Source organism: Monodelphis domestica, chromosome 7 (genome assembly GCF_027887165.1).
Source record: "Monodelphis domestica isolate mMonDom1 chromosome 7, mMonDom1.pri, whole genome shotgun sequence".
In the NCBI taxonomy this organism is placed as follows: domain Eukaryota; kingdom Metazoa; phylum Chordata; class Mammalia; order Didelphimorphia; family Didelphidae; genus Monodelphis; species Monodelphis domestica.
In genome coordinates, this window is record NC_077233.1 from 65,218,468 (window position 1) to 65,245,031 (window position 26,564).

At 36.6% G+C, this 26,564-nt stretch overlaps 1 protein-coding gene across 1 annotated transcript in view; it reads right to left on the bottom strand.

The window, feature by feature from the left end:
* The window catches only part of NUP210 (nucleoporin 210), a 187,670-nt gene that overhangs the window by 140,641 nt on the left and 20,465 nt on the right, over window positions 1–26,564 (bottom strand). Inside the window, exon 2 of the mRNA XM_007500347.3 lies at window positions 1,685–1,821. Coding sequence (XP_007500409.2) covers window positions 1,685–1,821 — 137 coding nt within the window. The remainder of the gene's footprint in view (window positions 1–1,684; window positions 1,822–26,564) is intronic.

Sequence of the window (26,564 nt, forward strand, 5' to 3'; positions counted from 1 at the left end):
CCCTCATAAACATTAGACTATCCCTTTAGGAAGAAAGGAGTTAAAAATCTTAGATTCAATTGGTATAGAGAACTGCCGGTGAGAAATTCCCCTCCACTTAGCCTATCAGCAACTGTTATTCAACTTATAATTATTATTATTACATCTTCAAGTATTATATCTTCAAGTATAAAAAGTGTCTGAGAGAACTAAGGAATTAAGTGACTTGTCTAGGGGAATGTGTCAGAGGTTAAATTTGAACTCTAAGGCCAGAGCTCTATCTACTACACCAGATGATCCAAGCATAAATTTAAAATGAAAATACACTAAAAAAAATGGAAATCAGATAAAACTAATCCTTAAACTGATGCTATTCAGATAAACCAATAAACTCTTTGGGTTAGAAGGTGGCATTATTGAGGCCAAAATCTCAAGTTCAGTCTCTGAAATAGCAATTTTCTTCAATAAAAACTATTTGCCAGCCATAGTCTGAATTTCTTCATCCAAAGTGGTCAAATGAATTGATATGAACTTTTCAAATAAAATATACTTGTAGATACACGTCCAAGAATAAGCCTGTTTTCAGTGTTTGTCATCTACTAAAATAAACATAGGGAATAGTTTGTAATCGTGAATAGTCTTTGATGCTACTTAAAAATCTATAATGGATGCACAAGGACTTTCAACTCACCCCAGTATAAGAGGTAGAGAAGAAAGGCTGCTATGTCTATAACTTTCAGACATTTTCCTGAAAATAACACCATGCTGGGAAATAACTGAACAAAAGTGGTCTAAGCTAGACTTTCAGTACCAGGCAAGCACCTTAGAATGAAGGCCCCGTGACATAAAGGGGATAAGGTGAAAGCATGTGGATGGGTCCGCATGTTAGAAAAATTCAGAGCTTGAGAATACTTTAGCAGAAGCATTCTCACAGATGTACCTCTGTGTAAACCCTGTAGGAAAGCCTATAAATTGGTATGTCCATGAAGTATCTATATGCTGTGATGGGAACTGAGTGTATGATGGAGGAAGAAACTGGCTTTGGCACAAAGCACTTTGTACTACTCTCTAGTATAGTTTTAAAATATAGTAAGAGCCTAATAAATGTTTACTGGATTGACTATGTATCATGATACACTGGAGTGTCATCAGAAACTACTGTCCTGGTCCATGGTCTCTCTAGAACAGCGGTTCTCAACCTCTCAATTTGTAGCAATGAGAATACATAATGCATATCATTCTGAATCATAACTGTAGCAAAATGACAGTTTTGAAGTAGCCACCAAAATAATTTTTTAGTTTGGGGTCACTGCAACATGAGGAACTATATTGCAGGGTCACGGCATTAGAAAGGTTGAGAACCACTGCTCTAGAATGTCTGGAATAACCCTAGAGCAAAGACTAGGTTTTCTCCTCATGTATCCCACTAGAGTTTAACATGTGGCTGGATACATATCAGGTGATCAGTAAAAATATTTGTAACCAGAACATTGTGACTTCTGTTGGGGGGATATCCCTGTATGAGTAGTTTTTGCCTGTTGTTTTTTTTTCCTTGCTAAAAAATATGGAGGGCTCAGTCTGGAGAGAGAGAATTTTTTTTTGTCTCCCCCACCAGAAATATAATTATGGTGTAAATATAAACAGCATTATTAAGATGTGTTTTCAAAAGAGTTATGCCATTTAAAGAAATAACCAGAGTGCTTACTGATATCTTCTGCAAAGATGATGCTAGTGAGGCGGGTTGGCTGTGATAGGCGAGCCTGTACAACTGCCTTTTGAGAACATTGTCTTTCATCCAGCTCCACAGGTTCAATGCTGGCCACTTCGGGTCTGGTAGATGACCTGGAAACAAAGGACTTTAAGTTATTAAAAGGGTTCCCACCTGTAACAGTGCCAGAGATATTGTTCTTTCAACAACCACCCATAACTAAGACAAGTAGCCCTCCCACTTCAGTCTTCCTATAAAGCTTCATTCATTGGATCTCCACATGTAATTGTCCTCTGGGTTATTAATGTAACCTGAACCATACATTAGCAGGATACAAATCAATCAGTCAGGAAGTATTTGTTAAACATCTGCCATATGCCAAACACTATCCTAGGTAATGGAGATACAAACAAGTAAAAAGAATAAAATAATCCCCAATCTCAAGGAGTTTGCATTATAATAAAGGGAATGATTGTGACAATATCTTTTTATTTTTTCCTGAAGACACACATACACCTGACTTTATACACTAGGTATGAGCTGAAAAGTTAATAGAGTATTAAGTTGGAAGGGACTTTAGACATAATCTAACTCCCTCTTTTTCCACATAAAGAAGTGAAGTCTAGAAATGCTAAGTAATTTGCCAAACATCACACAGGTTGTAAATAGTTATAAAAATTAAATTGAGTTGCACAATTACATTCAATATACATCTATTAAGGGCTTATGTGCAAAGCACTGAGTGATCACTCTCAATTTCTAAGCCAAAATTCTTTTTACTACATCATATTATATATAAATAGTCTTTTCTTTTGGAAAATAAAATCAGCATTTTAAAAATACTAAATGAGGTCATTGTTCAAAGGAATCTCTCAAATTGAAAAATCCTTTTGAAATGTGAATTTTCACCCCACAAATATACTAGGTTTGACTTTTTTCCTCTACAGATTTGCAAAATTACCAGTCTAACTTTCAGCTGAGCAAAAAGGCAGCAATGATCACATGACCAGCAACATATTTCTCATAAGTGAATGCAGTCCCAGTGAGCTAATGAGGCCTCCAGGCTGATATCTCACTCTGTGGCACTTGCTAGATGTTACTAAGCTACATAATCCCATTTCTAATGGTGCACTCGTGCTCTTTGTTCTTTTTGGCACAGGCAACTACCTCCTTAAGAAAGTTTGAAACCTTTTATTCCCCCCTCATAGACCTTTTAAGGCTGTCTGATAGAACCTATGATTCCTTTGCAGTTTTAAAATGCAAAAAATAAAATGCATAGTTTTATAAATATAGTTATCAAATCATTTTTAAGTGCATAGATTCCAGATTTAAGAATCCCTCCCTTAAAGCATTTCCCTTCATTTATTTTCTAGATGAACAGAATTATAAATTAAATTTTTTCTTTTTCTTAAGTCATTATATAAGGTATAAAAGTGCAAGCAGATCCTAAAATATTTAGGGACCCTCACAGCTGGAATACATCCCTCTACCCACATATAACAGTAAGAAGAATTTGGGAGTAATAGAGGAAAGACTGAGGAATGAGAAAATGAGGGGCTGCTATTATATTCTGTTCAGGGGCCTGCAGTTTACATAAACTGTGATTTATTCCCAAGGGTTCCCATTATTTCTGAGTTCCCAATTTACTTAACAAAAAAAAAAAGGTGAGGATGGATGTTTTTATCAGCAAAAGCACTTAAGAATTGCTTACTGAAAATCTTTCTAGTCACAAGATTCACTGGGTAGCTAGAAATAGATGGTTTCAAAATGACAACAAAAAGAACTCATTCTGTTTTTATTTAAATTAGATTTTGAACACTTAATTTCTTAAATCTTTTTGTTTATAGAAAGCACCTATGGAAAAGTGGGGAATTGTAATAATTTTTAATTATACAGTATATAAAACAATATATTCATAGTAACCAAAAAGAATTTGGAGCTGCCAATATTAGGCCGAGTCCCTGAGGCACTGCTTTGGGTTTTAGAAGATGAAAGAAAACTCTCTAGCTAAGGGGAGCCAGTGTTCAGTCAATTAAATGGATTCCATTAAGCATCAAAGAGATGCCTAACTTCTTCCAAACCATGGATTTGTATTTCCAGGCATGGCATATGTGGAAAGGATATATAACAAAACTGATTAGCTCTTATTGTCTCTCCACTAATTTCTGTACACACTGAAGACCCATCTTCATTTGAAGTGCAAACTCTCAAGAATGCAAATATATGGAAACAAATCATCTGAATTTGAAGAATATCTATTGTTATAACAAAAGAATGTACTTTTTGTAAGATAAAAATGGACTCAATTTTAGCTTCCTAATTACTGCAACATTATGAGACACTTATTTAAATGAGTTTTATTTAAATCAAATCTACCTTGCCAACAAACTAGAATCATGTTAAATGATTTGGTTTGAGTTTGAGATGGGGGTAGGAGGAATGAGGGAGTATTGATTTCAAATAAGAAGCCAATGATATGACAAGTTAAGTGTTTTGCAACTAAAAAAAATTTAATTTCATTAAATATTTTCCAGTTACATGCAAAGATATTTTTAACATTTAAAAAATATTGTATTCCAAATTTCGTATCTCTCCCCCTCACCCCCTATTTTAATATGGAAAAATTTATTTAATTAATTAATTAAGAATATTTTCCCACAGTTACAAGATTCATATTCTTTCCCTGCTCTCTCCATACCACCTCCCACAGACGACAAGCAATTCCACTGGGTTTAACATGTGTCATGGATCAAGACCTATTTCCATATTACTGATATTTGCACTAGAGTAATGATTTAGTCTATATCCCCAATCATATCCCCATCAGCCCATGTGCCCCTCACCCCTTTTTGAGAAGACAAACGATTTAATATCAATTATGCATGTGACAACTGGAAAAGCATAGTTCTATATTAGCCATGTAGTAAAGGAAAATACAGACAAAAAATAAAACAATAAAAATCAAGAATATAGAAAAAATGTTCCATTTTGTATTCAGAGTTCATCATTTCTCTCTCTGGAGGTGGATAGCATATTTTCATCATGAATCCTTTGGAGTTATCTTTGATCATTGTCTTGATCAGAGTAGCTAAGTCTTTGACAGCTAACTATCCTTAAAATATTGCTGTCTCTGTGTATAATGCTCTCCCAGTTCTGCTCACTTTATTTTGCATGAGTTCATCACAGGTTTTTCTGAAATCATCCTGCTCATTATTATGGTTCCTAATCCATTCTGTTATCCACTTTCATTTTATGGGTGAATTCATCTCATTCACATTCCTGATTACTAACTGTATTTCTCACTATCCTATATTCTTCTCTCTCTTTTGTCTCCTTTTCTCTCTTTTTTAACTCTGTTCCTCCTCTAAAGTCTGTTTTGCATCCAAGTACTCCTTCTTTTGTCTGCCCATCCTTTTATTATCTGCTCCCTTTCCCTTCCCCTCTTCCCCTTTCTACTTCTCTGTTGGGTAAGATAAGTTTCTATTCTCACTTGAGTGTGTATGTGTCATACACACACACACACACACACACACACACACACACACATATTTTTCCCCTCCTAAATAAATTTAGACATGAGTGAAGTTCAATGATTGCACACCTCTCCCTTACCATCTTCTCCACTGTAAAAGCTCTTCCTTGTACACCTCTTTTATGTGGGTTAATCTCCATTCTTCACTCCTCTTTCTCATCTATCCATTTTCTTTTACATAAATATAACATAAGCAATTCACTCCCACACCTTCTTTCTATGTAGAATCCTTCTAGCTGCTTTAATAATGATAGTTCTGAGTACTTACATGTATTATCTTTCCACATTAAAAAATTAGCTGTTTAACTTTATTGAATCCCTTGTGATTTCTTTATCATGTTTATTTTTTTATGCTTCTCTTGAATATTGTATTGGGAAAATTTTTTTCTATTCAGCTCTGGCCTTTTTCATCCAGAATGCTGGTAAATCCTTCTTTTCATTAAAAATCCATCTTTCTCCTTAAAGGATTATACTCAGTTTTCCTGAGTGGGTTATTCTTGGCTATTATATTAGTTATTTTGCCTTCCAGAATATCATATTCCAAGCCCTCTTCTCTTTTAACATTGGAGCTGATAAATCTTGTGTGAGCCTGATTGTAGCTTCAAAGTATTTGAATGCTTTCCTTTTTTGGTTGCTTGAAATATTTTTTCTTTCACCTAAGAACTCTGGAATTTGGCTATAATGTTCCTGGAAGTTTTCTTTATCAGATCTCTTTCAGGTGGTGAATGGTGGATTATTTCAATTCTATTTTATCATCTGGTTCTTGGATATCAGGGCAGTTTTCCTTGATAATTTCTTGAACTATGATGTCTTGGCTCTTTCTTTGATCCTGTCTTTCAGGTAGTCCAATAATTGTTAAATGCTCTCTCTTCAATCGAGTTTTCCCCAGATCAGTTGGTTTTTTTTATGACATATTTCACATTTTCTTTATCCATTCTTTTGGCTTTGATTGATTCTCATTATCTTAGGGAGTCATTAGTTTCCATTTGCTACATTCAAATTTTTAATATTTATTTTCTGATATTTTATAATCCATATTCTCTCCCTCCCTCCCAAAGAAGGCAGGTAATATATCAGTTGTACATGTGTTATAATGCATATGTCTATGTTCATCATGCTGGTAAAGAAGACATATTTTAGGTACATATTATAGAAGAAAAAAATTCATAGAGAAAATAAAATAAAGAATGGTATATTTCAATTTGCATTCATGCTCCATATGTTCCTTCTATGACAGTAGATATCCTTTTTTTTCATAATTAATCTCTTGGAACTGTCCTGGGTTCTTGTCTTATTGATAATAATTAAGTCATTCACAGTTCATTATCAAACATCTTTTTTGTTACTGTGTACAATGTTCTGGTTCTGGTCACTTGATATGTCTTTCCAGGTTTTTTTGTGATCATCTTGTTTATCATTTCTTATGGCAAAATAGTATTCCATTACAAACATATACCATAATTTATTTAGCTATCCCCCAACTGATGGGCATCCCTTCAATTTCCAGTATTTTTCCACCACAAAAAGAGCTGTTATAAATATTTTTGTATAGGTAGGTTCTTCTCCCCTATCTTTAATGTCTTTGGGATACAAACCTAGTAGTACTATTGCTGGGTCAAAGTATATGCACAATTTGATCACCCGTTGGCCATGATTTCAGAATGTTTGTATTAGTTTGCAGTTCCAAATACTATGCATTATATAATACATATATTATATAATTTTTCCACATCCACTTCAGCATTTATCATTTTCTTTTTTGTCATGTCAGAGAATATGATAGGTATGAGAAGATGCCTCAGAGTTGTTTTAATTTGCATTTCTCTAATCAATAATGATTTGGAGCAATTTTTATTCATATGGATAAAGATAGTTTTCATTTCTTCATCTGAGAATTGCCCATTCATATCTTTTGATCATCTGTCAACTGGGAAATGCTTTTTTCTTATAGATTTGACTTAGTTTTCTATATATTTTCAAAATGGAGTCCTTGTCAGAAAGACTTGCTATTAAGATTCTTTCCCCAGGTTTCTATTTAACTTAATCTTAGATTCATCGCTTTCATTTGTACAGAAACATTTTGTCATGTGTTGATCTAATTCTTCCCATATACATAGATCTGGGAGGTAAACTACTTTGTTCTCCCCTAATTTGTTTATGGTATCACCCTTTATGTCTAAATCAGGCATCGATTTTGACTTGACACCTTGGTATATGGCATTAAGTGTTGGACTATACCTAATTTCTGCCATACTGTTTTCCAGTTTACCCAGAAGTTGCTGTCAAATAATGAGTTATTTTTTAAGAAGCATGGATCTTCGAATTTGTCAAACAAATTTACCATTGCATGCTGATTGCCTAATCTATTCCATTGGTCTTCCACTCTATTTCTTAGCCAATACTACATTGTTTTGTTGGCTTCCACATTATAATACAGTATGAGATCCAGTACAACTATGCCACCTCCCTTTATATTTTTTTCACTAATTCCTTGATATTCTCCAGCTTAATTTTGACATTATTTTTCCCAGCTATATGAGATAATTTTAAGCAGTTTAGATTGGTATGTCACTGAAATAGTACATTAATTTAGGAAGAACTGTCATTTTACTTAGAATATTTGGCTTACCCATGAGTAATTAATTTTTTTTCAGTTCTTTAGGGCTCAATTTATTTCTGTGAAGTGTTTTGTAGTTGTGATCATATAGTTCCTGGGTTTGTCTTGGCAGGTAGATTCCCAGGTATTTTATATTGTCTATAGTAATTTTAAATGGGATTTCTCTTTCTTTCTCCTGCTATTGAACTTGTTTGGTAGTATAGAGAAATGCCAATGATTTTGTGGGTAATTAGATTTAAAAAAAATTTTTTTACTATACCAGAAATTGTTGTATTCAATTCACATTTTTTTTCGAGGCTTTGCTTATACTCATTTTGACTTCCTCTGAGTTTCTTCATTATGTATTGATCTTCCTGTAGCATTTTATGATCACATTCTTTTTTTTCTTGTTTACTTATTTTTCCACCCTATTTCTTGATTTGGAACTTTACATAAAAGTTGGGCTCTGTTTCTACCTTGGTTTGAAGGAACTGTCTCAAGCTTTAGGCCCTCTTCTACTGCTATTTCCAGAGCTCATTCTGGGGATTTAGAAGTTTCCAGTGCTTTCAAGGTGGTGTGATCTGGGGACATCTGTAGCCACTGTTCTCCTGATCTGCATTCTGGTCCTTAAACAGAAAGATCCCTGATTGTTTTGGATTATAATGTGTACTTCTCAAGATTTCCTCTTCCCTTAGGACAAGATAGATATTATTCCTCAGTGTCCCTCCTCCTTTAGGACCAGAAATGATACTGCCCCTCCTTAAGGCTTCTACTCTTTCCTGACCAAAGTATTCCTCTCTGCTCTTAAACTATGACCCAGAAATTCGAAGAGGTAATAGAGTTGTCAAATAGCATCTGGTCCTATGTATAGTACTAGAACAAGGTCCCCTATAAGGGTTGTCAGGTCCCCTTACTCTCTGACTTGAGCTTCCAAAGCTACAAATGCTTCTCTTACTATTTCTTAGTCCTACCATTGGTCCTTCATCTACATTATCTCTAACTGAACATGTATCTATGTGTCACAGATCTCTCTCTCTCTCTGTATCTGTCTCTCTCTCACTCACTCTCTCTCACACACACATACATACACACACACACACACACACACACACACACACACACACACATACCCCTCCTAAATTGTCTTGGGCTTGCAGAATATCTCTGATTTTCATTGGCTCTACCATTCCAGAAAGCAATTTGAGACATTTTGTTAAAATAGTAGGAGAAAGAAAGGGAAAATATGAATAAACAACTGAAAAAAAAAAGAAATTACAATCAACAGCTTCTATCCAGGCAAAGAACAAAAAGCAAATGAAACAGGAAGATCAGGGGACAACAAGAAAAAACACAGAAACTACAGCATACTGGACACAGGTTTTAGAAGAATTCAAAATACAATTCGAAAAAGAATTAAGAGAGGCTGAAGACAACTGGGGAAAGAACTTGAAAAGCAAAATGAATCATCTGGAAACAGAAAAAAGTGTCTTAAAAGACAAAATTAATCAGCTTAAAAATGAGGCAAAGAAGATGAAAGATGAAGCAAAGAAGATGAAAGATAACCTTCAAGAAAATCAGACCAGAAGGAGAAGTATGACCAAAAAGTCAGGAATAAAATTCAGTCATTAAAACAAGAATGCAACAACTAGAAGCAAACAACTTCACAAGGCAGCAGGAAACAATAAAACAAAATTGAAAGAATGAAAATATTGAGGAAAATATGAAACACCTCATCGACAAAACAGAAGATTTAGAAAACAGGTCCAGGAGACAACTTAGGAATCATTAGTCCGTGGAGGAATTCCATGGAGACTGGAACAACCTCCAGGAAGTGATGCAGAGCAAGAGGAGCAGAACCAGGAAAACATTGTACACAGAGACTGATACACTGTGGTACAATCAAACATAATGGACTTCTCCATTAGTGGCAATGCAATGTCCCTAAACAATCTGCAGGGATCTAGGAGAAAAACACTATCCACAAGCAGAGGACAAACTATGGGAGTAAAAACACCGAGGAAAAGCAACTGCTTGACTACAGGGGTTGAAGGGACATGTCTGAGGAGACACTCTAAATGAACACTCTAATGCAAATACAACACGGAAATGGGTTCAAATCAAGAACACATGTGATACCCAGTGGAATCACCATGGGAGAGGTGGGGAGGGGGGGGGGGGAGAAAATTATCTTTGTCTCCAGTGAATAATGTTTGGAAATGCTCAAATAAAAAAAATAATAAATAAATAAAGATTCAAAAAATTAAAAAAAAAAGAATCATTGGTCTACAAAAAGATCATGAAAAAAGAAAAGGTCTGAACATCATTCTACAGGGAATTATCCAAGAAACCTACCCAGACATTCAAGAGCAAGAGGGAAAAGTGGAGACTGAAAGAAATAAAAGATCACCTTCTAAATTGACAACACCCAGGAATGTTAAAGCCAAATTCAAGAACTACCAGACCAAGGCAAAAATAGTTCAAGCTGCTACAAAGATGTTATTCAGATATCATGGAACCACAGTGAGGATAACACAAGATCTAGCTGCATCTACATTAAAGGATCAAAAGGCATGGAATGTGATATTCCTGAAAGCAAGGGAACTAGGTCTACCACCAAGCATCAATTACCCTGCAAAACTGACTATATTCTTGCAGGGGAAAAGTATGGTCATTTAATAAAATAGAAGACTTCCAAGCATTCATAAAGAAAAGATCTGAATCAGAAAATTTGATGCCCAAACAGAGAACTCAAGAGAATCACTAAAATGTAATTAATAAAGGAAAATAAAACAAACAAAAAAAAACCTTTTTTAAGGGACCCAATAACTTAAAATGATTTGTATCTCTACACAAAAAGAGGATATCAGTTACTTTTAAAATATGTTATTATCACCTGTGTAACTAGAAGAATTATACTTAGAGGGAAAGGTGACAAACTGTATAGGATGAAATGCCAAGACATACATATGTAGACATATATAAGCGTGAATACATATGTGTGTGTGTATAAAACTAGAGGTAAAAAGAGAGGTTAATACTAATAGAAATGGGAAAAAAACAAAATGAGGTAAATTTATGTCATAAAGAAGCACATAGGAGGAGTGGGGGAGAACACCAATACACTGGAAGGGCAAAGAGGTTGGAGAAAGAAAATACTTAATTCTTACATGAATTGCAATTGACTCAAAAAGGGAAGAACAATAAGATCCATTAGGGCAGAGAATTGATTAGCACCCCATAGAGAAGTAGAAGGGTAACAAACAGACTAGTGGGAAGGGAAGCAACACAAGGGAGGGAGAGCATGGGGGAGGGGGGTAGATTAAAAAGACCCTAAAAAATAAAAGGAGAATAATAAGGGTGGAGAGAAGAAAAACAAGGGTGGGAAATAGGGGGACTGATTAAAAACAAAACACTGTAGAAGGAAATAGTGAAAGAAGAAAAGGCAGGACTAGGAGTGAAAATAAAAATGTTGGGAAATACACAGCTGGTAATCATAACTATGAATGTGAATGGAATGAACTCACCCATAAAACACAAGCAAATGGCAGAATGGATTAGAAACCAAAATCCTACTATATGTTGTCTACAAGAAACAAACATGAGGAAGGTATACATACACAGGGTAAAGCTAAGTGGATGGAGCAAAATCTATTGGGCATTAACTGAGAAAAAGAAGGCAGGACTCAAAATAATATATGACAAAGCCAAAGTAAAAATAGATCTGATTAAAAGAGATAGGGAAGGTAATTACAACCCAATAAAAGGCAGTGTAGACAATGAGGAAATATCAGTACTCAACATGTATGCAACAAATGATATAGCATCCAAATTTCTAAAGGAGAAACTAGTGGAGTTGAAGGAAGAAATAGATAGTAAAACTATACTAGTGGGAGACCTGAACCTTTCTCTATCAAATCTAGATAAATAAAACCAAAAAATAAGAAAGAGGTAAGAAATGAATGAAACCTTAGAAAATTTTAAGTTAATAGATGTGTGGAGAAAAATGAATAGGAACAAAAAGGAATACACCTTCTTTTCAGCAGCACATGGTACATTCACAAAGATTGACCATGTACTAGGGCATAAAAACATGGCAAACAAAAAAGCAGAAATAATAAATGCAATGTTTTCAGATCATAAGGCAATAAAAAATAATAATTAGTAAAGGTATATGGAGAGCAAAAAGAAAAATTAATTGGAAATTAAATAATATGGTTCTCCAAAATCAGGTAGTTAAAGAACAAATCATAGAAACAATTAACAATTTCATTAAAGAAAATGACAATGATGAAACATCCTTTCAAAAATCTATGGGATGCAGCCAAACTAGTACTCAGGGGGAAAATTCATATCCTTGAGTTCATATATTAACAAATTAGGGAGGGCAGAGTTCAATAAATTGGGTATGCAATTAAAATACTTAAAAGTGAACAAATTCAAAATCCCCAGATGAAAACTAAATTAGAGATGCTAAAGATTAAAGGAGAAATTAATCAAATTGAAAGTCAAAGAAATGTTGAATTAATAAATAAAACTAGAAGTTGGTAGTTTGAAAAAAACAAATAAAATAGACAAAGAACTGGTCAAACTAATAAAAAAAGGAAAGAAAATTAAATTAACAGTATCATAGATGAAAAGGGGGACCTCACTTCTAATGAAGTGGAAATTAAGACAATTATTAAAAAAACATTTTGCCCATTTATATGGCAATAAATATGACAATCTAGGTAATATGGATGAATATTTACAAAAATATAAATTGCCTAGATTAACAGAAGAAATAGAATACCTAAATAACCCCGTCTCCGAAAAAGAAATTGAACAAGCCATCAAAAACTCCCGAAGATATTGACTCCAAGATAGAAGGTAAGGGTTTAAAAAAAAAAAACTCCCGAAGAAAAAATCCCCAGGAAGTGATGGATTGACAAGTGAATTTTATCAAACATTCAAAGAACAACTAACCCCAATATTATACAAACTATTTGACAGAATAAACAAAGAAGGAGTTCTAACAAATTCCTTTTATGATAAAATATGGTACTGATTCCAAAGCCAGACAGGTCTAAAACAGAGAAAGAAAACTATAAACCAATCTCCTTCATGAACATAGATACAAAAATCCTAAATAGAATACTAGCAAAAAGACTCCAACAACTGATCAAGAGGGTTATTCATTATGATCAGGTGGAATTTATACCAGGAATGCAATGATGGTTCAATATTAGGAAAACCATTCACATAATTTATCATATCAACAAGCAAATCAACAAAAATCACATGATTATCTCAATAGATGCAAAAAAAGCCTTTGACAAAATACAACACTCATTCCTACTGAAAACACTAGAAAGTATAGGAATAGAAGAGCCTTTCCTAAAAATAATAAACAATATATATCTAAAACCATCAGCAAGTATCATCTGAAATGGAGATAAATTAGAAGCATTCCCTATAAGATCGAGAGTGAAACAAGGATGCCCATTATCACCTCTTATTATTTAACATTGTACTAGAAACACTAGAAGTAGCGATCAGAGAAGAAAAAGAAATTGAAGGTATTCAAATAGGTAATGAAGAGAACAAGCTGTCACTCTTTGTGGATGATATGATGGTCTACTTAAAGAATCCTAGAAAATCACCTAAAAAGCTTGTAGAAATCATCAACAACTTTAGCAAAGTTGCAGGATACAAAATAAACCCACGTAAGTCATTAGCATTTCTACAGATCTCCAACACATCTCAGAAACAAGAATTAGAAAGAGAAATTCCATTTAAAATCACCCTAGACAATATAAAATTCTTAGGAATCTATATGCCAAGACAAACACAAGAACCATTTGTACACATCTACAAAACACTCTACACAAAATTAAAACTAGATCTAAATAATTGGAAAAACATTGATTGCTCATGGGTAGAATGAGCTAACATAATAAAAATGACAATCCTACCCAAACTAATTTACTTATTTAGTGCCATACCCATCGAATTACGAAAAACTTTTTTTACTGAATTAGAAAAAAACCATAACAAAGTTCATTTGGAAGAACAAAAGATTAAGGATATCCAGGGAAATAATGAAAAAAAAAAGTGAAGGTAGGTGGCCTAGCAGTACCAGATCTCAAACTATATTATAAAGCAATGGTCATCAAAACAATATAGTACTGGCTAAGAGACAGAAAGGAGGATCGGTGGAATAGACTTGGGGTAAGTGATCTCAGCAAGACAGTCTATGATAAACCCAAAGATCTCAGCTTTTGGAACAAAAATCCAGTATTTGACAAAAACTTCTGGGAAAATTAGAAGTGCATAATTGAAAATATGTTTTGCTTTGAATTTTTGCTTCCATTTTCCCACTTCCTTTTCATTATAGGAAAGTGATAAATTTAAGTCATCAGTGGTTGTTAATGTAAAAATTAATTCAGGCCCTTCTATGGCCACTAGTTTTGCAACAGTGTCTGCCTGGTCATTTCCCCTAGAGACAAGGTCAGTGCCACATGTATGAGCAGAGCAATGAACCACAGCTAGGGCTTTGGGCAGCTGGAGAGCAAAAAGAACTTCATTAATAATTTCTGCATTAGATATAGATTTTCCAGCAGAGGTTCAAAATCCTCTTTGGAGCCATAGCATACCCACTGAATGGCAAATGCCAAAAGCATATCTAGAATCTATATTAATTGTTGCCTTTTTAATCTTGGCAATTACACAGGTGTCTTTCAGGGCTATGAATTCTGCACCTTAAGCATTAATATTTGAGGGCAGTGAAGTTGACCACTCAGTGGCAAATTCTGTAGCATATGCCATCCCTCATAAAAGAAGAACCATCAGTAAATAAGACTAAATCTGGGTTCTCTAAGGGGGTGTCCAAGAGATTATCTCAAGGTTTTCTGCCATGGACACTAGTGTTTCACAACTGTGTAACAGTTCTCCTGAAGTTGGTAAATATGGACCTAAGATGGCAGGGTTAAGAGTTGCACAGCATTTTAAAGTGTAAAAAATAGACTCGAATACAGGACTACAATCCCCACAAGCCTTTGCTCCACTTCCCCAAAATGCTTTGTAATCTCACGGGAATTCTGAGGTGGGCTGAGATCGAGGAAGAATTTAAGCTGATGGCAAAGGTTTTTGGGCTCTCTTTTGGAGCAGATGCATCTCTTCTGTGATGTGAGGTTTTCTGGCCTAGGCCTCTGGCCTAGGCACATGTTTTTTCTTATCCTGTATTTTCTTTAATCTTTAACCTTTAATAAACCTCTAAAAAATATAATACTCCTTGCAGAGAGAAACTAATTTCTACCTGCCTCAGTCTCCCCATATTCCCTAATTTTAATCTTTACAAAAGTGATGTTTTTGTTGTTCAACAGGGTTATTTCATATGTTGTTATTGGCTGATCAGAAAATGCCTGTGTTCTATGCCTTAGAAACAATGCTTCTACTTCATGTGGGCACATGATTGTTAATGGGCATCCCAATACTAGATCAATAGTTTTTGCCACTAGTAAAGCTGTAGCAGCTAAGCCTCTGGGTTCAGCTGGGTTGAATAATAAGCAACTGGGCACTGAGGAGATCCCAAAGTTTGAGCTAAAACACCTGAAGCTACCACTCTACACTCATGTACATGGCTTGTTATAATCTGGAATGCCTAGAGCAGGGGCAAACACAATAGCCTGTTTTAGATTTGACAGGGCTGACAGGTGTTCTGGTTCTAATTTAAGTAGTTCAGGGACTGAATCCCTTGTCAGTGCTATAAGGGGCTTAGTAATTTCCCCATAGCAAGTGATCCATTGTCTACAAAACCCTGTTGCTCCTAAAATTGCTTTTAACTGTTTCTTAGTGGTAGGAGTTCTTAATTTTTTAATATTTTCAATTAGCTTGGGAGAAATGAAATGGGCACCAGCAGTCAGAATGAACCCCAAATATCCCACATTGCCACTGAACCTTATCCTTCGAAATATTATGCCTTCTTTTATGCAGTTCTTCTTGTCATGCCTCTGCATCTGTTGAAGCAAGAGTAGATCATCTACACGTTTGATTAATTTGCTGTTTTTAAATTTTATATTATCTGTGCCTTGGCTCAAAATTTGTGCAAATAAACTGGGGCTTTCCATGAACCACTGGTGCAGATGAAACCCATGTATACTGAAAGTCCTTCCAGCTGAAAGCAAAGATATGCCTGGAATCATCATGTATGGGTATGGAAAAGAAGGCTGAGCACAAGTCCACTACTGTAAAGTATGTAGCTGTACTAGGAATAGAAGAAACAATAGCATTTATGTTGGAAACTATGGGGTGTCTCTTTATAACATGATTATTCACAGCTCTCAAATCCTATATGAATCTATAGAGGTGCTTGCCACTGGGTCCCAATTTGTTTTTTAATGATGCCATTGATTTTTTTTTTAATTGTATGGGACTTTGCTCAATGATTCTTTCCGCTTCTTGAGAAGGGAATATAAAAAGAGCCACTGAACAGTGCCAAAGAAGCACAAAGCTACTTGCATAGTACCAAAGAGCACAAGGTCAAAGAGACCAAACCAATCCTACATGGATTGATGACATTCTGTGCAAAGAGCGCAAGGACTTAATCATGTGTGAAACTAGAGGTTGCTACTGTTTAACATGAGTTAAATGCAGGACTTCCTTGTAACACACACTCTATATCAACTACATAACATCAATTGTTCTGGATCCAGTATCCCTGAGAAAAATGCATAAATGACACTTCCCTATCAGTCCTTTTTTCTCTCTTATAGTATGGCAACTTCTTGTAGTCTTTGTTGCAGATGGGTAAGTGAAATGTTACTGCAATTTGTCCTACAGACTTGTGGGATAGAAATCACTTTAATTGGGCCCTGATTCAAGGATCTGTTATAGGTTTATTTTCTTTTAAAATTTTTACACATAAGACTTTGATAGTCTATATTTCATCGACAAATTATTTTCTCTTTTATTTGGATTTTTTTGTTGGTGTTTTTTATTTCTCTTGTCAATTTATTCATAAACCTCATAACTCAGCCATGCATTCTTAAGTGATCCCTGTGTTTTTCAACATCCTCTTCAGGAGGGAATGTATAATTATTCTAAATTACAAAGTTTAAATTCTTTTTGAGAGTAATTTTAGGTTAAGAAACATGATACCTCTCCAAATCCAGAAATTGAATTGTTTGGAGAAGACAACATGAAGATGCCTCCACAGACCACATGCTGCACCAGAAGATACAGAGTGAGCTTTGGGATGTGGTTATTTGAATTGCATGGGGTTTAATGCATTTGTTTTGTATGTATGCTCTTATGCCTAAGGGGACTGCCCCCTAACTGGCTTTTCATCAATGCACCTAGCAATCATTAGTTTTGTTCTCTTTTCATCTTATCCTCAAATTATTGTAATTTCTAAGTTGGTATATTTACAAGACCCATCTGAAATACTAGTTTTCCTCGGCTCTCAGGGGAATATATATATAATTGAAAATCTGTTACCCTAAAAAAATAACTACATATTCTGAGAGCCCACTGGCTTCCTGTCATTACATACTTCCTATAGACAGAGAATAAAGTGAGTGGGCATTGAGGCTCTGCCTCATCTTTGGCATGATGCAGCAAGTATGGTGGTAAGCTAAGCACATTTTAAATGGGCTGATCAGCCATGGGCATATGGTTTTTATTTTGTATCCTCTTTATTCCTTGATTTCTAATGATCATTTCATGAATTCCTTAAAATATAACATTTTTATTATTAAGATATAATTTTAATTTTCACAGAAGACAGTATGGGAGAGATTGAGTTTGGATCAACATCTCACATCCTATACCAAAATAAACTCAGAATGGGTGAATGACTTAAATATATAGAAGGAAACTATAAGTAAATTAGGTGAACACAGAATAGTATATGTGTCAGCTCTTTGGGAAAGGAAATAGTTTAAGATCAAGCAAGAATTAGAAAAAATTACAAAATGGTAAATAAATATTTTTGATTACATCAAATTAAAAAGGTTTTGTATAAACAAAAACAATGCAACCAAAATTAGAAGGGAAGCAACAAATTGGGGAAAAATCTTCATAACAAAAACCTCTGACAAAGGTCTAATTACTCAAATTTATAAAGAGCTAAATCAATTGTACAAAAAAAAAATCAAGACATTCCCCAATTGATAAATGGACAAGGAACATGAATAGGCGATTTTCAGATAAAGAAATCAAAACTATTTATAAGCACATGAAAAAGTGTTCTAAATCTCTTATAATCAGAGATGCAAATAAAAACAACTCTTAGATACCACCTCATACCCAGAAGATTGGCTAACATGACTGCAAAGGAAAGTAATGAATGTTGGACAGGATGTGGCAAAACTGGGACATTAATGCATTTGCTGGTGGAGCTGTGAATTGATCCAACCATTCTGGAAGGCAATTTGGAACTATTTGTTTGTGGTGGCAAAAAAAATTGGAAAATAAGGGGATGCCATCAAATTGTAGAATGGCTGAACAAATTGTGGTATATGTTGGTGATGGAACACTATTGTGCTCAAAGGAATAATCAACTGGAGGAATTCCATGTGAACTGGAATGACCTCTAGCAATTGATGCAGAGTGAAAGGAATGGAACCAGGAGAACATTATATACAGAAACTGATACACTGTGGTACAATCAAGTGTAATGTACTTCTCCATTAGTAGCAATGCTGTGATCCAGAACTATTCGGAGGGAATTATGAGAAAGAACACTATCCACATTCAGAGGAAAAACAACTGCTTGATCACATGGCTCAATGGGGATATGATTGGGGATGTAGACTCTAAATGATCACCCTATTTCAAACATCAACAACATGGAAATAGGTTTTGATCAAGGATACATGTAAAACCCAGTGGAATTGCACATTGGCTATGGGAAGAGGGGAGGGGAGGGGAGGGAAAGAATATGTTCTTGTAACTGAGGAAAAATGTTCTAAATTGACTAATTAAATAAATTTTTCCAAAAAAGAAATAATAGATCTGCCATTGTTTTGCCACTCAGAGTCTGTAAGTTGCCTAGGAACCTGAGAAGTTAAGTGATTTTTCCAGGATTATATTGCCAGTATAAGAGTGCCCTTCATGTCTTCAGTCAGTTTTACGGTATAAAAGTTTAAAACTGCTCTAAAACTTTGGAGATACCCTGTTTTTCAGAGGAAGGACTTAAATCGTGGTCTCTCCATCCATTACACCAGGCTGCCATAAATGATATAGAATTATTATCCAGACTAGTGGTTCTCAAACTGTAGTGGGAGGTCCTCTGAGGGCTCCCCAAAACCCTTTCAGGGGAATCTGTGAGGTCAAAACTATTTTCATAATACTAGGATGTTTTCATTTCTAATAGTATAAACATATAAACATAACTCACATAAATAAAAACATTGAGGTACTCAATAATTTTTAAGAAAGCAAACAGGTTCAGGAGCCATAAAAGTTTGAGAATCCTTCTCTTGCAAGATATTTAGTGCCTTGTTGTATTTGCATGGCTCACTTTAGCTCTGAGCTGCACAACAAGCAGAAGACAAGCTTGAATTCTCTAAGTTCATATAAAACATTAATTTCTCTAAGCTCTTAAAAGGAAACTTGTAAAGATTGCTTGGTGTTAAAATCTATGGTGTGAAACACACCAAAATAGATGTGCCTGAGAACTTTCAAGACTGAAGCCAAATATTTCAAAAGGAGGTGGGTGCACCCAAAGGCTGCAAGCAGATCCCTCTGATCACACAGACAGACAAACAAGGGTGAACCCACCCAGAGCTGTTGATGGGAAGTTTAAAAATTGATCAAACATCTATATTTGAAAACTCACTGAAAACAAATTATACCCAGCCAACATCTGAAAGTTACATGCCATCAGAGAGAAAACATTCAAGCAGAAGGTTTTTTTTTTCTCTTAAGAAAACACTTCAAAGACTGGGGGAACAGAAATATTATGATAAAATAAGGACAGACTTACACCCTTTAAGGAGAAGATGTTACTTGCATTAATTCTTTTAATAATAACCCAGACATTTGTTTATGTAATTTAAGGATACATTAAGAATGAGTCTGGGGGGTGAAAGGAGATGTGAAGAGAACCTATGTTCTCATTGGTATAGGCTACTTGTAGAATGGAAACTCCCCAAGTCAGCAACTCACTGTGCTCTCTCCTTAGAGAATTATGAGATCACTGAGGGGTTTTTTGATTGGCTTGCTTACGATTGCACAATTAACACATACTAAGGCAGGACTTGAATAAAGGTTTACCTTACTCCAGTGTTAGCCATCTATACACTCTGAACCAGGCTACTTTTCATACAGAAAGATATTTATATATGTATATGCATGCAACCCCTGATAAACTTCATGACAGTCCAGGAATATAAAGAAGCATCTATGTAATCCAAAAACAGATAATTAACCTTAAAGCACTATGTAAATGTGAGCTAGTCTTTAAAAAGTAAGAAATATTTTTTTTAAAGCAGGTTGTTTTTCCTGATTCCAGTTGCCATAGTCAAATGTTTGAAGTGGTTGCCATTTCTGAGCATCCAGATGCCACTGGACATGTTAGGGTACCCCATAAGGGAACTTGATGGCAAAGGGAAGCAGAGAAACATTAAAACTCTAAGGCAGTTGAATACAGAGGTTGAGGGGACATGACAGAGGAGAGACTCTAAATGAACACTCTAATGCAAATACTATCAACAAAGCAATGGGTTCAAATCAAGAAAACATCTAATGCCCAGTGGACTTACGTGTCGGCTATGGGGGGTGGGGGGGAGGAAAAGAAAATGATCTATGTCTTTAACGAATAATGCTTGGAAATGATCAAATAAAATATATTAAAAAAAAACTCTAAGGCAGTTAGGTGGTACAGTGGGTAGCTAGATGGTTGCTGTAAGAAATATTTTTTTTAAAGCAGGTTGTTTTTCCTGATTCCAGTTGCCATAGTCAAATGTTTGAAGTGGTTGCCATTTCTGAGCATCCAGATGCCACTGGGCATGTTAGGGTACCCCATAAGGGAACTTGATGGCAAAGGGAAGCAGAGAAACATTAAAACTCTAAGGCAGTTAGGTGGTACAGTGGGTAGCTAGTGGGTTGCTATAGTGCACAAGCGCTAAGCCTGGAGTCAGTTTAGCAATGAAGGGAAGTATAGAGATGGGATGGTGAATAGATGGGTCAAGGGAAATCTCCATTCTGCATTAAAATGCCTATACTCCCCTTCAATTAGCCTGATCTCCATCCCAGAGGTAATCTTGAACTCAACTCCTGGATCCTATAGCTCTGATAGGTAAATTTTCACAATACATTGCCCAGGCCAGGCCTCACACTGCATTGCATTACCTCCTATGCACCTCTCACTCTCTTCCAGCTCCCCTTTATGTGTTGAGTTCCTTCATAAGAATGAAATTTTCTTGGGGACAGGAACTATCTTGCTTGTTTTTGTATCCCCAACATTTAACATATATAGTAAGTACTTAATAAATGTCCTATCCATGGAAGACCTTCACATATTTCTAGATAGATAGGAAGAAGCCAGAAAAGATTAAAAATTCAAAAAAAGGGGGATGATTGCTGGAGTAAAAACCAGAAGTGGGGGGGAAATGGGATCAATGGTATCGGTAGAAGATTAACTTAATGCACACTAGGAACTCCCCTCCAAGCCACTCTCTCCAAAGACCACATGGCATATATCACTCCCTGAGGCTAAGCAGTCTAGGTCCTTTTCCCTGTTTCTTGGTCCCCCTCCCACTAACCCCACCACACACACAGACCCATACAGCTTTCCACCTCTTACTCTGAAAACTACAGTTAAGCCAATATGTGTATATCAATTTCACAAATGTGAGAAAAGCATGTATAGACACATATGCATATAAACATACAGGTGTATATGTGCATACTACTTCACAGTGATTAGAGATGCCACTAAAGGGGTCAAGTATTGTTCAGGTACTGATGGAATCAATATGCTCCTAGAAAGGGCATATCCACTGATTGCCCCACTGTTTCATTCACTCACCATATTCCAGGCCATAATTCTCAAACTGCCTCCCCTGTACTGTTTCCTTCATTGGAATGTAGGCTTCTCCAGGGATGCTTTTTTTTTTGGTATTTGTTTCCCCAACACTTAGTACAATGCTTCACACATAGTAAGGATTTAATGAGTGCTTTTCATTTATTCTTTCATCAGATGGAAGGAGTGGGGGTTTTGAAGAATAGAGGAAGGGACATGAATGAATTAATTCTTATTGGACGGTCTCCATTTTCTCAGTAAAGTAGGACGGCTGGTGATCTGCTGTATAAGGGGATAATTGGTGTTAAGAGAAAAATAAAGGTTTAGAACAGTCACTAGGGGAAATGAGATAAGGACTCAATAAGAGTTTGGAAGGGGGATAGCTAGCTGGGTAGCTCAGTGGATTGAGAGCCATGCCTAGAGATGGGAAGTCCTAGGTTCAAATCTGGCCTCAGTCACTTCCCAGCTGTGTGACCCTGGGCAAGTCACTTAACCCTCATTGCCTAGCCCTTACCACTCTTCTGCCTTGGAACCAATACATAGTATTGATTCCAAGATGGAAAGTAAGGGTTTAAAAAAAAAGTTTGGAAGGATTGTTAAGTAGGAACAAGGACTCAGATGAGGTTATATACTATGAGTTTCTAGTGTGTTAAATCAGTTCAAACAACACATTAATAAATTCTGGCAGCATTGGCTTTTGGACACCAACCTTATGTTTGGTTTACTAAATATATATTAGGTTCTGATTCCTAAACAGTTGATTAGTAGTACTAAATGTTGATTATTAAATATAGACTTCATTCTCTATGCAGTCTAGATCAGTGGTATAGAAATTATAGAAAATGACAGAAATAGTGGAAAAATAGAAAATAGAAATAATTTCCATTTTCAAATAGAAAATTGGCTGAATATAAGGATCTCTTCAGGGAACATATTCCTTGGAAATCCACATATTTACATTATTTATGTTCTGTTGTATTTTATTTATTTTGTTAAATATTTCCCAATTATATTTTAGGGGTTTAACCCAGAAGTTTGACTCCTTTGCTCTGGACCATTCTTTTCCTCCTACTTAATTATTGGCCCAGCTCATTTGTTCATCAACAGGATCTGTCCAAGATATATATGCTAATGAATGAATTTCATGAACTGTCCATCTACCTACATGTGATAATCTGACCAATACGCAGATTCCATCTGTGTAATTAGAAATCTTCTCCCCAGGACTCCAATTCCCAGCACCCCACTTTCCTTCTCATGTTCTGTCCTTACATTTTGGAGATAAAAGTTTGTGTGTAACCTCTCCTCTCTCTCTTTTCACACAAACGTGGCTAGAAAAACTTCTCTTTACTCAGGTTTACTTTTGTCTTTTTTTATTTCTTCTACTTCAAGTGATTATTAGTAAATCTTATAAAATATAATATTTGGAGTTATTGGATATTAATTTTAATCTTATACATCTATTTGGATATTCCTGTGTGATTCTTCAATTGATTTTTTTTAAGTAAGCATAGACACCACTAAAGAGGTCCAGAATCATTCAGGTATTGATGTAATCAGTTCAATGCCAGAATTTTAAACAAACTCAAGATACTCTCCAATGCCCAAAATGTAAAGATTAAAATTTTGGGGGAAACTGAGGCAGGTAGAAATTAGTTTCTCTCTAGAAGCATTATATTTTTAGAGGTTTATTTAAGATAAGGAATTTAGGAAAATACAAGTAATAAAGGCATGTGCTAGGCCCAGAGAGCCTATTCACGACCACTCACATCTTGCCTGCTAGGTGGAGAGCCACGTGTGTATGTATGTATATATGTGTGTATGAACCATCAGCCTATTTCAAAGAAAAGGCTAGTATGTTTTCTAGGCTCATATCATATAATGCCTTTTGAAAAGTATAGTATAGGCCTTCAAATTAATGAATGAGGAAATCATCCTATAATTTGGTATAGAGATAAAAAGTCCTCGGCTAGAAACAAACCATCTGGATTCTAGCCTTGACTTGGCCACTAGATAAATCACTCACTGTGATGACTTCTGGAACACTACTAACATAGATCTCAGTTACTCATATGTAAAATGGGGAGAAGAATCCTTACTTAGTCTGACTATCTCAGAGGGTTCCTAGGAGAATCAAATGAGGCAATGAATGTTCAGGGCCCTTGAAAATCATAAGAAAGCAATACAAATATACTATTGTTACTGCTCTAAAACCAAAAGTTTTATCACCAGAGCCATGAGAGGAGCTGAATGCTGGACAGACCACCAATTGGTTAGAACGCCTCTTCAAATGCGCATTGTGCCTCACCATCCAAAACATGCCCAGACAGTTCGCGCATTTTACAGCGTGAGTCATCTTAGAGATCCATCTTATTTGCAAACATTCCAGTCCTGCCTGGACAACAAGCTGTCTGCCAAGGGACCACTCACTGGAAGCTCAACCGAGAAATGGAACCAGAAACATCAAAGGCAGTCCCAGGCCCAAAACAATGCAACCACCAGGACTGGTTCCAGGAGAACAACACTGCTATTGAAGACCTATTGAGCAAGAAGAACAAAGCCTTTATGGAGTGGCAAAATAACCCAAACTCTGCTTCTAAAAAGGACAGATTCAAGTCTCTCCAAGCCACGGCGCAGCGTGAGATCAGGAAGATGCAAGACCTATGGTGGGAAAAAAAGGCAGAAGAAATCCAGCGCTTTGCTGATATGAAAAACTACAAACAATTTTTCAGTGCCCTCAAGACTGCCTATGGGCCATTAAAACCCACCACCACTCCCTTGCTATCCTCTGACGGTGACATTCTCATAAAAGATAAAAAAAAGGCATCAGCAACAGGTGGAAAGAACACTTCAGTCAGCTTCTCAACCGACCCCCTTCAGTCAACCAAAGCGCCCTTGACCAGATCCCCCAAAACCTCTCCATTGAACAACTTGACGTCCCTCCTTCAAAAGAGGAAGTCCAAAAAGCCATTAAACAAATGAGTGCAGGCAAGGCACCCGGTAAAGACGGGATCCCAACCAAGGTGTACAAGGCCTTAAATGGAAAGGCTCTCCAGGCATTCCACATAGTGCTGACCAGCATATGGGAAGAGGAAGACATGCCCCAGAACTCAGAGATGCCTCCATTGTAGCCCTATACAAGAACAAAGGCTCACGAGCAGCCTGTGACAACTACAGAGGCATCTCACTACTCTCCACTGCTGGAAAGATCTTTGCCCGTGTTATACTCAACAGACTCCTGTCATCTGTTTCAGAGCAGAACCTACCTGAATCACAATGTGGCTTCCGACCAGATCGCAGCACCATCAACATGGTCTTCACGGTGAGGCAAATGCAGGAAAAATGCCTTGAGCAGAACCTGAGTCTCTACATTGTGTTCATAGACCTGACAAAGGTGTTCGACACAGTGAACAGGGATGCATTGTGGGTGATCCTCAGCAAGCTTGGTTGCCCAGCAAAATTCATCAAACTGATCCAGCTCTTTCATGTCGACATGACAGGGGAAGTCCTAGGCTGTGTCCTTGCTCCAGTACTATTCAACCTATTTTTCACCCAAGTATTACGGCATGCTGTGATGGATCTAGACCTGGGTGTCTACATCAAATACTGACTGGATGGTTCACTATTCGACCTTCGCCGCCTGACTGCAAAAACAAAGACAACAGAGAGACTCATCCTGGAAGCTCTCTTCGCAGATGACTGTGCTCTCATGGCCCACCAAGAAAATCATCGCCAAACCATTGTGGACAGGTTCTCCATCTCAACAAAACTGTTTGGCCTGACTATCAGCCTCAGGAAAACAGAGCTGCTGTTCCAGCCTGCACCAGGGAGGCCAACTAACCAGCCGTGCATTACAATCGATGGCACGCAGCTTTCTAACGTCAACACTTTCAAGTACCTGGGCAGCACCATCGCCAACAATGGGTCCCTAGACCACGAGATTAATGCCAGGATCCAAAAGGCCAGCCAGGCACTTGGGCGGCTGCGCTGCAAAGTCCTCCAACCCAGAGGTGTAAGCACTGCGACGAAGCTCAAAGTGTACAACGCAGTGGTCCTCATCTCGCTCCTGTACGGTTGTGAGACATGGACACTGTACTGGAAGCACATGAAACAGCTGGAGCAATTCCACCAACGCTCCCTCCGGTCAATCATGAGGATCCGATGGCAGGACCGAATCACCAATCAGGAAGTCCTCGACAGAGCCAACTCCACCAGCATCGAAGTCCTGGTCCTCAAAACCCAGCTACGATGGTCTGGACACGTCATCCGCATGGACCCACAGTGAATACCAAGACAGGTATTCTATGGTGAACTGTCAGCTGGACTCAGGAAATAAGGCCGACCAAAGAAAAGATTCAAGGATCAGCTAAAGTCCAACTTGAAGTGGGCTGGCATTACACCAAAGCAACTAGAACTCACTGCCTCTGACAGAAGCAGCTGGCAAACCCACATTAACCATGCCGCCACCACCTTTGAAGATGAGCAACATCGACATCTTGCCGCTGCGCGTGAACGCCGACACCAGGCCACAACCGCACCTCCCATAACAACTGACATCCCATGCCCCATGTGCCACAAACTGTGCGCCTCAGCCTTTGGACTCCAAAGCCACATGAGGGGACACCCTAGATGAAACTGCACAAAGACAATAGTCATTCTCAAACCCTGAGAGACTACCACTATAAAACCAAAAGTTTTATTTTGCCAGTTACTGATAGTGACAGAAAAAATTTGCCAATTCTTA